Source organism: Eschrichtius robustus, chromosome 10 (genome assembly GCF_028021215.1).
Source record: "Eschrichtius robustus isolate mEscRob2 chromosome 10, mEscRob2.pri, whole genome shotgun sequence".
Classification (NCBI taxonomy): domain Eukaryota; kingdom Metazoa; phylum Chordata; class Mammalia; order Artiodactyla; family Eschrichtiidae; genus Eschrichtius; species Eschrichtius robustus.
The window spans coordinates 50,056,487-50,073,324 of NC_090833.1; the positions used below are offsets into that span (position 1 = coordinate 50,056,487).

The 16,838-nt window shown below is 44.1% G+C and overlaps 1 protein-coding gene across 1 annotated transcript in view; it reads left to right on the forward strand.

Annotated features, from left to right (window-relative positions):
• Positions 1 to 16,838, forward strand: part of APBA1 (amyloid beta precursor protein binding family A member 1) — a 229,129-nt gene that overhangs the window by 136,148 nt on the left and 76,143 nt on the right. Inside the window, exon 2 of the mRNA XM_068552336.1 lies at positions 13,922 to 15,178. Within this exon, the coding sequence (XP_068408437.1) occupies positions 13,991 to 15,178 (1,188 nt within the window). The 5' untranslated portion in view covers positions 13,922 to 13,990. The remainder of the gene's footprint in view (positions 1 to 13,921; positions 15,179 to 16,838) is intronic.

Consider the following 16,838-nt stretch of genomic DNA (forward strand, 5'->3'; position numbering starts at 1 on the left):
TTTCACACATATGTATTCTTTTCCCTCCTCTTCTACATATATAACAATATTCATTATACACTGTTCTGACCTTGCTTTAATTTAATATATCAGAGAGTTCTTTCTTCTCTCTGTACATAAAAATCACCCTATGTTCTATAGAAATCTATCTATAATTTATTTTATCAGTTTTATTTGTTTCTAGTCTTTTGTGAGCGCAAACCATGCTTTAGTAATTTAAGTAGAGTTGTACGTAAGTCATTTCACACACTTGTGTATGAATACATACATAAATTCCTCAGAGCGGTAATTTTGATAGATACTTTCAAATTGCCCTTCGTTGACCCATTTTATAGATGAGGAAAGGTGGTAAGAACTTACGGTCGCAAATCAAGGGCAGTACACGGCTTGGTGCTCATAGGTATGATTTTCCTGAGTTGGAGCTGCATGGGCGTGAGAAGGTCTGGTATTGTAGGCTGACGCCGGCTGCTGTGAGGTGGGCGAGCAGGACAGCTGACCAGGGCGCGAGCTGGAGGAGTGAGGCTTGGCTGCTGCGTGCTGGGAAGTCACAGGGCAGATGTGAGCCGAGCGCTTCCAGTGTCTGAGCAGGCACTTTGTGAGCCCGGAGCCCAGGGTGTGGGCACCGGCTTGTAGGAGGCTCCAGAAAGAGCAGTTACACACAGATCCCAGGGGAGCCTTTGAGCCAGGTGGCCAGGAGGTGGCTCTCTGTGCCAGTCAGGCTCCTGCTACCCACACCTGGGTTCACTGGGTCTTAGATTTGGGACAGTGATAGGGCAGTGGCAGGGTTGTGGCCAACCACAATGTCACTTAAGCGTCAGTGAGGGCTAGTGGGGTAGTTTTGTTCAAGTGGAGCAGCCTTGCTTGCATATTTTAAGTAATAAAATATGTATTGATATATATGTGTGTCGTTATATATTCTTATATAATATTTATATATATATATTTAAATATTTTATATATTTATATTATTTATATACAGTAGTCACATATATATTTAATTATATATCTATATTTTTACTTATATAATATATTATATATCACATGTATAATATAAAGTATATTTTAAATATATATATGCATATATAAATTATATATACATATAAACATATATAAATTATACAAACATAAATTATACATATTTATATATAAATTATATTTTAAATACATAATTACATAAATATTTAAATAATGGAATTCTTTTCATATACTTTATTTTTTAGAGCAGTTTTAGGTTCACAGAAAAATTAAGTGGAAAGTACAGAGAGTTGCCATGTGCCTCCTCTCCCACACATGCATAGTCTCTCCCATTAACAACATCCTGCACCAGAGTGGTACGTTTATTACAGCTGATGAACGTACATTGAACGTCATTATCACCCAAAGTCTGCAGTTCACATTAGGGTTCAGTTTTGGTGTTGTACATTCTGTGGGTCAACAAGTATATTTTTTATCCTTGTTCTTAGTGCTACATTAACACATTTATTTGGCTTGTAACACTATGAGGTAGGTGCTATTATTACCCCCATTTAGGGAAGAGGAAACTGAGACACGTAAGGTTAAGTGACTTGCCCACAGTCACATATCTAGTGAGTGTTGGAACTGAATTTGAACGTAGGCAGTGTGACTTAGCATGTGTTCTTAACTGCTATGCTCTACTGCCTCTAGCTTGATTCCCCAGTACCTGGGGTTCTCTTTCCTCTTCCCACTCCTCCAGATGAGAGAAAAGGGCTCCCTCTGTTCTTATTTACCTGGCTTTCCCAGAGCCTCACTGCCTGCTTGAGGAATCTTTGCACAACTTCTGTTGTTCTCTACAGCATGGGTGCTGTGGGTTAGCACAGGTGCACAGGTTAGCACGGATTCCTGGGTGCTGTGGCCATGAGCCTGAGGGTTATCAGTGAGGGGGACACAAGGGGAAAGGGAGGGTGAGGCTGGGAGTGATCGAGAGGGGAAAGGAGCAGTACAGCAACACTGGCCTCAGCGTCCAAAGAGATCTGAGATTAAAGGACAGCAGTGAAAACTGGGGGAGGGAAGAATATGGGACCAGTCCCTTTGAGAGACCGAAGAACAGACAGTATGGGACTTCTGGCTCTAGGTCACAGCAACAATCAGGCTTTTCACTCATTCACTTATTTGTTCATAATCTCCTGTTATTTGGAGGGAAAATGCTGATAATTGGAGGGTCTTTTGTTTGTTGAAAAGGGTGATGGAGGAGGGTGACGTTACATGCTTTTGGAAGAGCTTGAACACAGCTAAATTGTTCTGCAGAAGAAAAGGAGAGAGTTTAGGAAGCCCAAAAGGAAGATCTAGAATTGCACTGTCCAGTATGGTGGCCACATGTGGCTATTGAGCACTTCAAATGCGGCTAGTCCTAACTGAGATATCTGTAAGTGTAAAATTCACATTGGATTTTGATGACTTAGTAGGGAAAAAAGAATGCAGACTGTCTCAGTAATAATTGTTTATATCGGACATATGTTGAAATGATCATATTTTGGGTATATTAAGTAAAATAAAATATATTATTAAAATTAATTGTACTTTCTTTACCTTTCTTTTTATGTTACTACTAGAATTTTTTAAATTATATATTTGATTTGCATTATATTTCTACCGGACTGTGGTGATCCAGAAGGAAGGAACAAGAACCATGAAGACTCAGGACTGTAGGGGAAAATTCATGAGAGAGGGAAGCCCTATAGCTGATGACAGAAAAGCAAGATGTGGGAAAAATTAATCGCTGAGGTTTTGGGAGGGTAATGGGTATGATGCACACTGTAGTCTCTCACTCCGGTCTTCCCTATGAGATCTTTAGTAAAATCCACATTATTTTTTAATAAAACAAATTAAAAATAATTTCCCTTAGAGAAACTCATATCTTCTCTTGAGGTGACTAAAAGCCTCCGGGTCCTAGCAAAACTGTGTTTGAATTTCACTGGCCTGTATTTGGGGCCTAAATGAAATTAGTTAACTAGAAAAAGAGTTACCGATACTCTACCTCTTTATATTCTAGTCAACATGTCCAATGAACTCGAGTGTTTCCAGACTATCCTTGAGTCACTTTTAAGAGAAAGTAGTTTTCTTCGTTCCTCACATATGTTTTTTTCCCTGTTAACTTTTTGCTAATGTGGCCAAATTGAGAGAGTTGATTGTCGAGGGAGGCTTTGAATCAATGTGGGATTTCTGGCTCATCAAATTCAAATTCAAGTCATCACCAGTGTTGCTACCTAATAGTTGCTTAATGAATTTTGTTCTTTGGGAGTTGTGAAGCTGAATTGTCAGGGAGTGAACCTTCCGGGATACAGCTGTTTTTAATCATCTTGCATGTCAGATTTGAGGCATAACTGAAAAGACGTTTGAGGACAGTGGCCAGCATATCTGACGCTGCTTTCTTGATCTGTGAATAAAAAGAATGTCAGAAACAGGAACTTAATCTGAAGCTTTGTAATTAGGATTGTGGCTGACATTCTGGTGTGAATTTGGGGAAGGAAAATGCTAAAGGAAGTTACAGAAAACTTGAGGGAATAGAGAGAAGCAAGTTAACTGACTTTCTAATGAGCCAAATAATTTGAAAAAGTAACAGTAGCGGTAAATTTGAGGTGATGTGGTCTCAAAGGAAGGACTACATTCTAATGAATTACTTTTCAACTCATCCTTAGCCTGGTATTTCCCCCGTTTCCATCTCCTTTTGCGGGATGAAGTAATGAGCCTCTGAAAACTAACATGGCTGAACTGATTTTAGAAATTTACTGTCTTTAACACTAAAGTGTGGTGTGTGCATGGCTTTCTATATAATAACAGAAATATCAGGAAAATGGTCCAGGTTGATTATAACGGGTGATTTAGTACCCCTGAACTGAATGTAGTGTAGCAACAGAGATAGTAAATGTAGTGGAGGGTGAGGAAAGGAAGTTATGTAGGGGCATGAAAAAAGGGATTGAAATGGGGAAAAAATATCTATTTTGTGTAACCCTCAGTAAATATGGATTTTGTAGATATGTCTGACTTTAAACCAGGGGCATTTCACAGAAATTCAGATAGACTTTTATTTATTTTTTTAAAAGATTTATTTATTTGTTTATTTGTTTGTTTATTATTGGCTGCGTTGGGTCTTCCTTGCTGTGCGCGGGCTTTCTCTATTTGCAGCGAGCAGGGGCTACTCTTCGTTGTGGCGTGCGGGCTTCTCATTGCAGAGGCTTCTCTTGTTGTGGAGCATGGGCTCTAGGCGCGGGCTTCAGCAGTTGTGGCTCACGGGCTTAGTTGCTCTGCAGCATGTGGGATCTTCCCAGACCAGGGATCTAACCCGTGTCCCCTGCATTGGCAGGCGGATTCTTAACCACTGTGCCACCCAGGAAGTCCTCAGATAGACTTTTAATCGGCTTTGATTTCCGGAGAATATCCCTTGAATTTTCTATAAATTTACAAGATTTCCCCTCTGAGTTTCCATGATTGCCTTAAGCTTATTTCATGTATTTTATTGGAATCAGAATGATAAATGAATGATTTGATTGTTAAAGTGTTAGACAAAGAGCCAGACAATAAGGTAGTCTGCATAAATTCAGAATTTTCTCTTTAATCAAAGGCTGGGTTGTGATCAGAGCTTTGAGGTTGGAGTGGCTGAATTAATCCAAGTGGATGAATTAATTTTCCTGCCTGTTTAGTGTTAACCACAATTATACAGATTTCAAGGTGGATGAAAGTAATGAACCTGATTTTGTAGCCATCACACAAGAATGTATTCTTCCAAATGGCCTCTGTCCCTCTGTTCACTCTGCAAGGATAAAAGCATACGTGAAAGATGCGGCCACTGGCCAAAACAGTATTTAAAGTCCTCTTTTGGAATTGACTTCAGAGCCTGAATAGACTCTTTTTAATAATCTTGGCTGTCGCATATCTTCATCCTTTAGGGATAGATTTGGTATTTGGAGAACATCAAACAGCATTCTCAGCCAAATCTTGTAAACAAGGTGGATGATAAATTTGGATGACACCCTTTGAGGTCAAAAATCAAATATGACTAAATATGACTATAGAATATTGAAAACGGTTTGCTAGTAGCTTCAAATACCTCAAATTACCTTTGAAATCAGTTCCAATAAAGGAGTGGCCAAAGTATTTTGAGCAAAGACAGTGCCCTTGGAACAAGTAAGTATAGAGTCTGCCAAGGTGACTATTCTAAAACGGATTACACCAATTTAGATGTTTGTTTAAAAAATCAATCGCATCACTTGCTGGGCACAGTGAAATGTAATAGAAAGAATAGCGAAAGCCAGAGGGATCCACTTCCACTCCTTTTGGCTCTGAGTGACCTTGGACAAGTTATTTAAACTGTCTTAGCTTCTGCTTCAAAATTAGCAGTTGGAGATAATAATTTCCACTGAGACCGTTGTGAGGGTTAGAAATACAGTATGTAAAACACCACATATATTATTGGCCTACACATAGTACAGGGTTTGTGATTATTTGATGGATTTATTTATACCCAGCCTTACTTCAAAATGGATTAAAAGTAGCTTAACTGCTTGTTTTCCACCTCTACATAGCCTTATTTAGGAAAGGGTAATAATAAATGTACTATGTGCTCTAGTCATTTATATTAACCTTTTTTTTTGCTTTTTATTTTATTTTATTTTAAAAACACTTTTATTATTTATTTATTTATTTATTGGCTGTGTTGGGTCTTCGTTTCTGTGCGAGGGCTTTCTCTAGTTGTGGCAAGCGGGGGCCACTCTCTTCATCGCGGTGCGCGGGTCTCTCACTATCGCGGCCTCTCTTGTTGCGGAGCACAGGCTCCAGTCGCGCAGGCTCAGTAGTTGTGGCTCACGGGCCCAGTTGCTCCACGGCATGTGGGATCTTCCCAGACCAGGGCTCGAACCCGTGTGCCCTGCATTGGCAGGCAGATTCTCAACCACTGCGCCACCAGGGAAGCCCTTCTTTTGCTTTTTAAAAACAGTATATTGATCTGTTAAATACTAACTATGGTGTGTGCAGAAAATGCACTAATGAATGTTAAATAGCCCTTAAAACGTATCAGACATGATTCTAAGTTTTATACATATATATAAAATATTAACTTGTAGTATATCTATTAACTTGTATCATCCAGTAACCATGTGATGTAAGTACTATTGGATTGACCAAAAAGTTCGTTTGGGTTTTTCGTAAGATGTTACGAAAAAACCCGAACGAACGTTTTGGCCAACCTAATATTACTATGCCCACTTTAGAGATGGTAGAATTGGAATATTTTCTGTGATTAAATTATTCAGAGTCAAAGAGCTAGTAAGTGATGAAACCACGATGCAAATTCAGGCAGTATGTCACCCACATCTGTCCCCACACTACTACAATACCTCATTAAGGATAGTGAATGACAGGATGATCCCTTAGGGATAAATTTGGTATTTGAAAACTAATAAGCACCATTTATAGCCAACTCTTGTAAATAAGGTAGGGAATAATCCTTTGGAGTCAAAAGTCAAATATGACTAAATATGAGAATAGAATATTGAGAACAATTTGCTGGTAACTTCAAACCCCATAAATTAACTTCGAAAGCTGTTCCCATAAAGGAGTGGCCAAAGTGTTTTGAGCAATGGCAGTGGCCTTGAAACATGCAAATAAAGAGTCTACCACGGCTAGTTGAGAAGGACCAGGACCCACCAACCTGTGCTGGGCAGGTGCTAGAAGGCAAATCCAGCTGCACTATGGACAAAAGTGTAGTCCAGCAGGCAGTCCACTATCTCTAAGGGATCAACAAGTGGCCATTCAGACAAGCCGTTGGCATTCTTGATCCAGAAAATAGGGTATCCAAGGTGGTGAGGCAGCCAACATTGGGTCAGTCTGTCCACGGGTGAAGAACCCAGATCACTGGATCAAGGGACAGATCCACCAGAGCTTTCCACTGGCCAAACCCAAACAGAAGCCAGAGCAACAGGGAGCTGTTGATGCAGCCCAAAGAGGCCAGCCTCGCAGGGCACAGGCAGGGTGGGGAAGGTACACAGTGGATCTGAAGAGGGAAACAAGATGTCCAGCCCCCATGTCTTCATCAAAGCTGGACAGGGTCAAGGACACAGTCCTGAGTTCCAACCAGAGACCTCAGTCTGGTTGACATCTGGTACTCAACTCACTCTGAAACCATTACCAATACTATCTGCCAAGCCATGCTTCACAATTTCAGGCATAAGGATATCAGGGAAAACAAAATGATAGTTTGCTGAGGCAAGATAACTCTGTGTGAGGAGGCTTTTTCTGACCATGTAAGCCTATTTAAACTGGTAATGATTTTGGGAAGGGGAAATGTGTGTTCTGTATCCATCTTGGCTCCCAGTATCATTAAATTTAATTTCCAAATGATTCAAAGGAGATTAAGCTTTAATAAACTCTAGTCTTTTTTATTTCTGTCTTTTATATGTTACTCTTATAAATAGATGCATTGTGTTTAGAAGAGCTGATGATTTGAGTAGGGTTCTTGATGTCCTTTGGATTCCCTAGTAGATGTTTTATGATTGATCTAACTCATGGAAGGGAAACACATTTATAGGCTAGGGAAGGTAGATAAGAATACCTGGGTATTCCTATTCTGTCAGCTTTTCTTTTTTTAAATGAGAACCATTAATCTCCCAGCCTATGCAGACTGTGTGTGTGTGTGTGTGTGTGTGTGTGTGTGTGTGTGTGCGCGCACGCGCACGTTTGCATGCCCACTCCATCCAGGGCATAATCTTGTTTGGCAACCACAGATTTGTTATGGAAATTAATAGTCTCAGTGTCATCGACGGCCCCTCCAATGGCTTGGTGGCAGGCGTCATGTTGACTGGAACAGTATGTGCGCAGGTGGATTAGGATAGGCTGCAGTCCCAAGAAATAGGACTTCCCTTCCAACTCCAGCAGGGCAAGACAAGCAACATTCATTAAGTCCACAGGAGGTAGTTGTACTACTTTAAATATATGCAAAAATATAAAAACTTATATAAATGGAATCATATTGTTCATTCTAGTTTTCTCAGAGGAGAGAATGGCTAGTACAGATTTTCTTCTTCTTTTCCCACTTGTCTCCTCTCCACCTTCATGTGTTTTCCCTACACCTGCATTACTACCCCACCCCCTCCCCATACTCACACAATACTATCCAGGTTAATAATCTGGTATCATTCTTTTTGTTCTTTTTTACATTTCATTTTGTCTTCAGTCAGGCCCTTCTAAGACTACTTCTGAATGTGTTAAAAGAAACAGTCTATTGGAAATTGTTATTAACAACTACTTAAGGACAGATCAACCAAAGTAATTATAGCCTCCCCTTCTATTCATGCCAAACCAACAGGAGCCTCAGCTAACATTATGAGCTACCTGGATTCAATTGCTAAATCATGAAATGTTTTGTTTCTAAATGGTGCACTGCAGTGGAGTTCCCTCCCTTTGTTCACTTTTTCCAACTCAGCTGTGGAACCTTCCAGAACCAGGAGCCAGAAAGCCACCTGTGCTTCACCACAACCTGGATTCCCTCACTTCTCCATCCAAGATGCCGTAGCACCTCCTTTTCATGTTGTGTGGCTGCTCCTGCAGAGGAGACTCTCTTGCCTGTGTCTTCCAGGTCATCCAGCCTTTTTGTAGAAGGGGAGGGATTTTCCTCAATCAGCTGTAACTCCTCCCTTCTACTCTCCCAGCCTTGAGGGGCACATGGGTCATAATCAAGAACATTGGCTGGATGATGGCACTCCTCTCCTAGGCCTCAGTTCCTAGGATGCTTACGAGCTATGAAGTCCAGAAGCTATAAGAACAGTAGCACTCACATGATTCACAAAGGTGATGCAGTTGTTGTTTTAACTCTAGCTTCTTTTTGTAGCTGGAACCTATTTCTGTTTTGCATTCATCACCAGGTATTATAATCGCCAAAGCTGTCTGCCCTTGAAGGCTGGGATCATGGTTTAGAAACTTGCATCCCCTTGCCTTGCACAGTGCCTGGTACATATCCAATAAATGCCAACTGGATCAGCGCCCTCAAATGTAGGCAGGGGTTGAATCACTGGAGTTCTTTGGGCACTTGAAGCATCAGAAGAAGGTGGAGAAGTTTGCAGGGGCAGATGAGGGCAGTAAAGATTCAAGGTGGAAAGAAGAAATGAGTTCTCCAAAGGCTGGGCATGCCAATGTCCAGGAGGCCCCTGATATTGGGAAGTGGGAGGATAATTATTTTCTTTCTAATCACTAAAAATTTACTGACTACCTACTATGTTCCCTCTGTACTTGGCACTGGGGAATCAAAGATAAATGACATGTCCTCTTTTCTCAAGGACTTCATATTTATAAAGAATTGCTACTCAGAATGACAGGTGCTATAATATGATAGATAGATAGATAGATAGATAGATAGATAGATAGATAGATAGAAAGGGTACAGTGAGGATGATGGGAGAGGTTAATCAGGCTTTATTACTCCCCTGCTTAAACCCCCCCAGTAGCATGCCAGTGCACTTGAAATAACTCTTTACCATGAGGTACCAGGCCCTGCCCTGCTAGCCCCTTCCCAACTTTCCATCCTCATCTCCTACCACATCATCCCTTACTCAGTTCACAAACATTATTTCTGTCTTTGAACACAGCAAGTCCTTTCTCACCTCAAGGCCCTGCCCTCAGATCTTCAGTTGGCTGCCTCTTTCTTTATCATTCAGACCTCAGTGCCCATATCACCTCCTCTGGCCACTGTAGGAGGCCCTCTCTCCTCGGTCAGTTTCTCTGCCATTACCCTGTTTCATTTTCTTCATAAGACTTTTTGTTCCCTGATGTTATTTTATTTGTGTATTAACATAATTATTGTCTCTTCCCCTCTCCTTTCCCTCCACCCCCATGAGCTAGAATGGTGGCTTCCTGAGAACAGAGCAGCCTGTCTGGCTTGGCCACTGCTCTGCCTCTATGCCCAGAACATTGCCTGGAGGCTGGCACGTAATAGACATTCATTAGGTATGAACTTGCTTTGGGGAAGATAAGACAGATTCACCAAAGAAAAGTTAGGTGAAAAATATGCTGAGGATAGGGAAGGCAGTTAGGGCCAGTGTCAGGACTCTGGGGTGTTAGAATACAGGGTGGAGGTGAAGCGTGAAGGTGAGGCTTGGAGGAGTGATGTGGCCCAAGGGCTCTGTTTTTCAGGAGTAGGACTCAAGCACCAGAGTCTAGAGGCGGGGACAGGGGTGGGGGTGGGGTGGGGGGGGTGACACCAGTTCCACCAGCAGGTGTGTGACCTAGGCAATCACCTAACACCACCCGCCTCCATCTCCTCATTTTTAAAAGAGCTGACAATAATCTCTCTAAAGACAATAGAAGAGTATGCTCTTTGTACGCTAGTGTGAGTCATTATGTGGCAAATGCCTAGTAATGTCTGGTAGACAGTTCGCTAAGCAGTTGTACTATGTACTGGAGGGAGATCACTGAAGAGTTTGAGAAATAGGGCTACGGGATTCAGATTTGTATCTAGAAAGGTGAGCAGGTTGGCTCATAGCGAGGTGAGGATCGACTGGAGGGGACTGAGAAATTAGTCAAGGAAATTTTGTAGGCGAGAGGGACCGAGACAGGGTAGTGGCAGTGAGGATGATGCGAGAGTTATAAAGACAATGGACTTGGTCCTCAGTCTGGGGAAGGAGGTTAGAGAAAGAGACAACTCAGTAATGATTCCTGGGCTGGGGACTTGGTGGTGCCTTTCAGCCATGCAGGAAATACAGGAGGTGGGGCCAGGTTTGGGAGCTGAGATGGGGAGGGAGGATAACGAGGCATGACTTGTTCAGCTGTGGCAGGTTGAGATTGAGTGCTGTGGGAACTCCAGGTGGAGCTACCCAGCCAGAAAAGCCCCACACCTTCCTGAACTGCAATATGATGCTAACACGCTTATTAGCACTGTACTTATTCGTACTTAATGTTAGCGCTTAATAGTTAGTGTTTATAATCTTTACTTTTTAAGCAAATACCGTGAGAAACATCTTTGTCCACATCTGAGTTTTTCCTTTGAGATTTCTATAAGTAGAGTTAGCGAGGCAAAGGTATATTACCTTTTTAAGATTTTAATTCATCTTGCCAAATTGCTTTTCAAAAAGGTGGTACCAATCTCTATACCCACAATAACCTTGGATTCTTTCAAAACAGCCTCAGTGGGGTTTTTAAATAAATATCACCCCCAAAGTTGCCAGGGTACAGGGAACCGTCCTCTCGTGTGCTACCGATGGACCCGACCACCAACGTCAGCTCCATCTTTAAAAGTTGGTAGTTGCCTTTGTCCTAGAGAAATCCCTCAAATCGATGTCTGTTATTAATTAACATGCCGCGAACACCACAACCCAAACTATATTCTTGAAACCACGGTGGTGAGTGAAATAGAAATACTCCATGCGTGTGGGAATACTCCCCTGAGGCTGGGGGAGGGGGTATAAGGACAATGCCCCCAGTGAATAGAAAGCTCCACTGTACCAAAACTGCATTATTTTGACAGTATTTTTCCTTAAAGAAGTGGTTTCTTGTAACTTTCTTTACCATAACTCAGTGTATGGACATGCATGGAAATCTCATTTCCTTTGGATCAGTGCTCAATGAGATGGCACCATTTGCTGGTCAAATACAATTTTAACCCAGAATAAACTCAAATCTCTTTCTGACGCATATATCGATAGATTTTCATCAAAGTGAAAAGGGAAAGTGCCATTTTCACTGAAGAGTGTTTTGATCAGTTCTGCACATGGTTATCATGAATTCTTGGCTTATTCAGGTGTTTTGGATGGTGGTTGTTGCATTGCTAACACTAACCACACACAGCTGACACACCGCAGGGCAGCAATACCCAGGGAAGTATCTGGCATGTTTGGTATCCCTCCCTGTGAATGCTTTCTTTGTGCTCAGCAGACTTAGATTTGTACATGAGTGTGGTTTTTATCTGTTGTCTTTTCCAGAGAGTCCTTATAAAGGAAACTTGGATAGACTGTTGTTGTCTATGTGTTGTATTGAATTGAATATTTGTTTTGTATTTTGCATGATCCACTGGAGGCCACCTAACCTGGGGGCCCTCAGCACCAGCATTTGCCTCTTCTGTTCAGTGCATTAACCATCCATCTGGTCTGAATGGAGACTCGTACTTGGAAAACTTTCTTATACCTAGTTCACAGTCACTGCTCTCAGGGGTTAAATGAGAGGAGGCCACAGTTTTTCAAAGAAGACAAGGTCTAATTAGTATGAAGTGGGACTCTTATCAAGGAAGGAAGCAATAAGGATTGATCACCTCTGCTAAACCACAATTGTTTTCTAGTGAGTATTAGTCAGTGGTGGATCCATCAGAGAATGGGAGAAAGATGATACTTCTGCTTTAAGATGAACGTGGTAGCTCCAAAATGGCCTCCTTTACTACTGGGACTGTCATAGTGTCTGAAGGAAATTGCTTTCATTGTGGTGGGAGTTGAGTAGAATATAATGCATCAAAACATTAGGGAGTCCATCAGATGTTCCTGGTCCTCCTGGAGCTTTCTGCTATTACATTAAAGAGTTCACTTCCCACTTTTGTCCATTTGTAAGATGAGCTTTCCAAAAGAACACTATGAGAAAACTTTACACATTTTTTAAAAATATTTATTTATTTAGGCCATGCCGGGTCTTAGTTGCAGCACATGGGGTCTTTAGTTGCAGCATGCGAGATCTTTTTAGTTGCGGCATGTGGGCTCCTTAGTTGTGGCATGCATGTGGGATCTAGTTCCCCGACCAGGGATCGAAACCGGGCCCCCTGCCTTGGGAGCTCGGAGTCTTACCCACTGGACCACCAGGGAAGTCCCTAAAAGTTTACACATGTTGAACCTATTTACCATAAATGTCTTGAAATCATAGGGGTCCTGCCTGTTTTTGCTGTTCTTTACATCCTTTATTTCCATACACTGTACACAGATTATGCTATAAAGCTATTTTGTGATAAGAAGAATTGAGAGAGGTTGAAACCAAAGCTGTCTCTCTAGCTGCAAGTCCCTCTGAAAATAGGGAAAGAGACCTAGCCATATTTTAAAGAAATAAGCGTGTTATCCAATATCAGCTATAATGCTAATTCATAGAATCAAAGAATTTTAGATCCAGGGTGTATGAGGGAAGTGAGTATTAGAAATTAGCTAGTCTGTGTTTCTTTAAGTGCATTTGTCAGAACACTGGCCTGTAGGAAAAAAGTGTTTCCCAGTCAAATAAGTTTGTGAACCCAGCATCCTGTATCTTCCTCCCCTTGAATATTCACAATGAAAAGTCAACTCGAAGTCAGCATTTCCCAGACTTATTTGACCACGGAGCCTTTTCTTGTCTAGGTAATAGCTGTTAACATCCTGCTGTAGGAAATGAGTCCAGTCTCATGGTGGAGATCCGGAAAATTGAGCCACTTAACCGGAGGCAACAGAGCCAGCAATGCCAGGACGAGAACCCATTGATGGTTGACAGCCTCCCTCAGAATGGCTGCGAATTTGTATTGACAGCAACGGATTCAAAACATTCCAAGATTATTTTCCCTTGAAACTTATTTTAAAAATCGGTTCTAGTATAACTTAGATTTATCCCTTAGCGGATGGAAAATGTTGTCAATTGTCTCATTCAATTTGGTAGTACTCTCTATTCATATGCATCAGAAACAGAACCTGAATAGTAAGCGTGGTGGGGAACTAAAGGCTCAAGAGGCTCTCAGTCTGAGGGGTGGAGAAGGGAGAAAGCCAGTAAGCAATTACACAAGGAGATATGTAATTACAAATTACGACACGTGCTACGAAGATGATGAACTATGTGCTCTCAGACTGAGCTTAAATTTGCAATCACTTTTTAACTGACCGAGATTCAGATGGGATCAATAACAGCTGTTTTTATGGTTATCTTGGTACTCAGCTCCTGACTACAGTCTGAACCACGTAATAGCCCCTCCCCCTTTTTGTTTTTCCAGCCGGGTGGAGCAGAATGAGAGCGCAGTGAGCCGGTCCAGCCTCTCTCCCAGCCGTCCCCGACGCCCACCATGAACCACTTGGAGGGGGCCGCGGAGGTGGAGGTGACGGACGAGGCGGCAGGCGGGGAGGTGAACGAGTCGGTGGAGGCCGACCTGGAGCACCCGGAGGTGGAGGAGGAGCTGCAGCAGCACTATGCGGGCCGCCCCCCGCGCGGGCGCGCCGTCGAGGACCTCCGCGCCCAGCCCGGCCAGCAACAGCCGCAGCCGGAGGAGGAGGAGCGCGGGGAGTGCCTGGCGCGCTCCGCCAGCACGGAGAGCGGCTTCCACAACCACACGGACACGGCCGAGGGCGACGTGATCGCCGCGGCGCGCGACGTCTACGACGCCGAGCGCGCGCAGGACCCCGAGGACGAGAGCGCGTACGCAGTGCAGTACCGGCCCGAGGCCGAGGAGTACACGGAGCAGGCGGAGGCCGAGCACGCCGAGGCCACGCACCGCCGCGCGCTGCCCAACCACTTGCACTTCCACTCGCTGGAGCACGAGGAGGCCATGAACGCTGCCTACTCGGGCTACGTCTACACGCACCGGCTCTTCCACCGCGGCGAGGACGAGCCCTATGCCGAGCCCTACGCCGACTACGGGGGCCTCCAGGAGCACGTGTACGAGGAAATCGGGGACGCACCCGAGCTGGACGCGCGCGACGGCCTGCGGCTGTACGAGCAGGAGCGAGACGAGGCGGCCGCCTACCGCCAGGAGGCCCTGGGCGCGCGGCTGCACCACTACGACGAGCGCTCTGACGGCGAGTCCGACAGCCCCGAGAAGGAGGCCGAGTTCGCGCCCTACCCGCGCATGGACAGCTACGAGCAGGAAGAGGACATCGACCAGATCGTGGCCGAGGTCAAGCAGAGCATGAGCTCGCAGAGCCTCGACAAGGCGGCCGAGGACATGCCTGAAGCCGAGCAGGACCTGGAGCGCGCCCCCACCCCGGGCGGGGGCCGCCCGGACAGCCCCGGGCTGCAGGCGCCGGCGGGGCAGCAGAGGGCGGCTGGCGGCGAGGCGGTGCAGCGGTACAGCAAGGAGAAGAGGGATGCCATCTCGCTGGCCATCAAGGACATCAAGGAGGCCATCGAGGAGGTGAAAACCAGGACCATACGTTCGCCTTATACCCCCGACGAGCCCAAAGAGCCCATCTGGGTCATGCGCCAGGACATTAGTCCCACCAGGGATTGTGAGGACCAGAGGCCGGTGGATGGAGATGTAAGTGTGTGCGGGTTCAGGCCCGCTCAGCTCCACGCGCGGCCAGGAGGGGAGACAGGCGCTCGGTGGCCTCATTTGTCATTGGGAAATGACTTGATGAGAGAAACGATCTGTGGGGATGCTCAGAAACAGCTTGTGCTTAAGCGCCCCTGAGTGAAACACAGGTGGGAGGGAGTTAAGTGTTGAGAGGTTGCCGTAAATCAGTGGTTCTCAAACTGTTCCTGGAGCACTTGTTCAGAAATTGATTTCCAGGCGCACCGCTTCCCATCCCCTAGTTTCCCACTTAGAAGGTATGGGGCGGGGCCTGAGAATTTGTATTTCTAACGTCAAGAAAAACAAGTCTGGATTAAGGAGAGACTTTATTGGAAAGGATTATTGCAAATGGGAAAGGTCCTGTTGTAACAGGGGAAGGGGGACTGTTGCAGTAGCAGAACCTCTGTAAGATCTGCAAGCGTCTCTAGAGTTAGGCACAAAGGGGGTTCTTTTGGAGGGAGGAGTAAACAAGGCTTGGAAGAACAAGGTGTGAGGAAGTGGGATGAAGCATGGCTTGAACGCATTGCCCATGAGAGAGTATTTTAACCTGACACCAGCCTATTCCCAGGAGGAGCTGTTGAGTAGGGGTGGTAAGCTGGCCAAAGTTCAGGGACCTGGAAGAAGGCGAGGAGCTTAATCAAAGGCTGGTTAATAAGCATTTTGTCTTGATTAATCAGCAGTTCAACTAACCATTTGTCAGGCAAAGAATGTAAATTTGGAGGGTCTGTGTCTGGCCTTGTCATAGGTAAACAAGGGGGCACCTGTGAGCTACTCAAGTCTTATGGGAAGGTAGGTTCTTTGCCTAAGCCATTTCCAGAACACAAAACGAGGGGAGGGGAGCCCTTTGCTGTTTTCCAGGATCTCAGGGCTCAGGTGAAACTCAACGTTGTCGCTGATAAGTTCCCAGGTGATGTTAATGCTGCTGGTCCCAGGACCACAATTTGAGAACCACTGCCTTAAAGCAACCCCTTAAAAGTTTGGGATGGATAGTGTGGCCTCTTTGGAGGAAATCGAGGAAATCCTTCTGGGCTCTCTCCGGGGGTGTCTGCAGTTTTTTCACTGTGACTTTCAGGAAGGGCTTAGTTTTCATCTCTGGTGGTACCAGAGTGTCCTCACCTCACAAAAGACATGTTTTTGAACTGAAATATACTTTCTTGTGAAGAGCTACAGAAAGCTATTGCTGCCCTGTCTGCATTTTATTTTCCGTTTTTGAAATACCTAAGAAATTTGATAACTCAGCAAGCTTGAGTGTCACAGTCTATTCAAAATAAATCAAGAAGGCTAACCTTTACCCCCACTACCTGGCTCTAAAGATTCTCTTTCTCCTCTGACTCTCACTTTTCCATTCTCTTGAATAATTTTTAAGCACTTTCATTTAAAATGGGAGCTTGGGGTAAAAGAAGGGTCAAGAGGTTAAATTCCGTTTCATTTAATTCTGCATTTTATGATTGCACCAGCCTATTTCTCGGTATATCTTTTGGAGTGAGAAACAATTATTGGAAGCTGTTTGTTCGTTTTACTTAAATAGGTAAAGGGCTATGCAGGTCAGAAAGGTATCATTCGCCTGCTCTTTTAGTAACAAGTCAGCATTGGCTGTTAGCTGATTAAATCGCGGGCACCTTTAAGG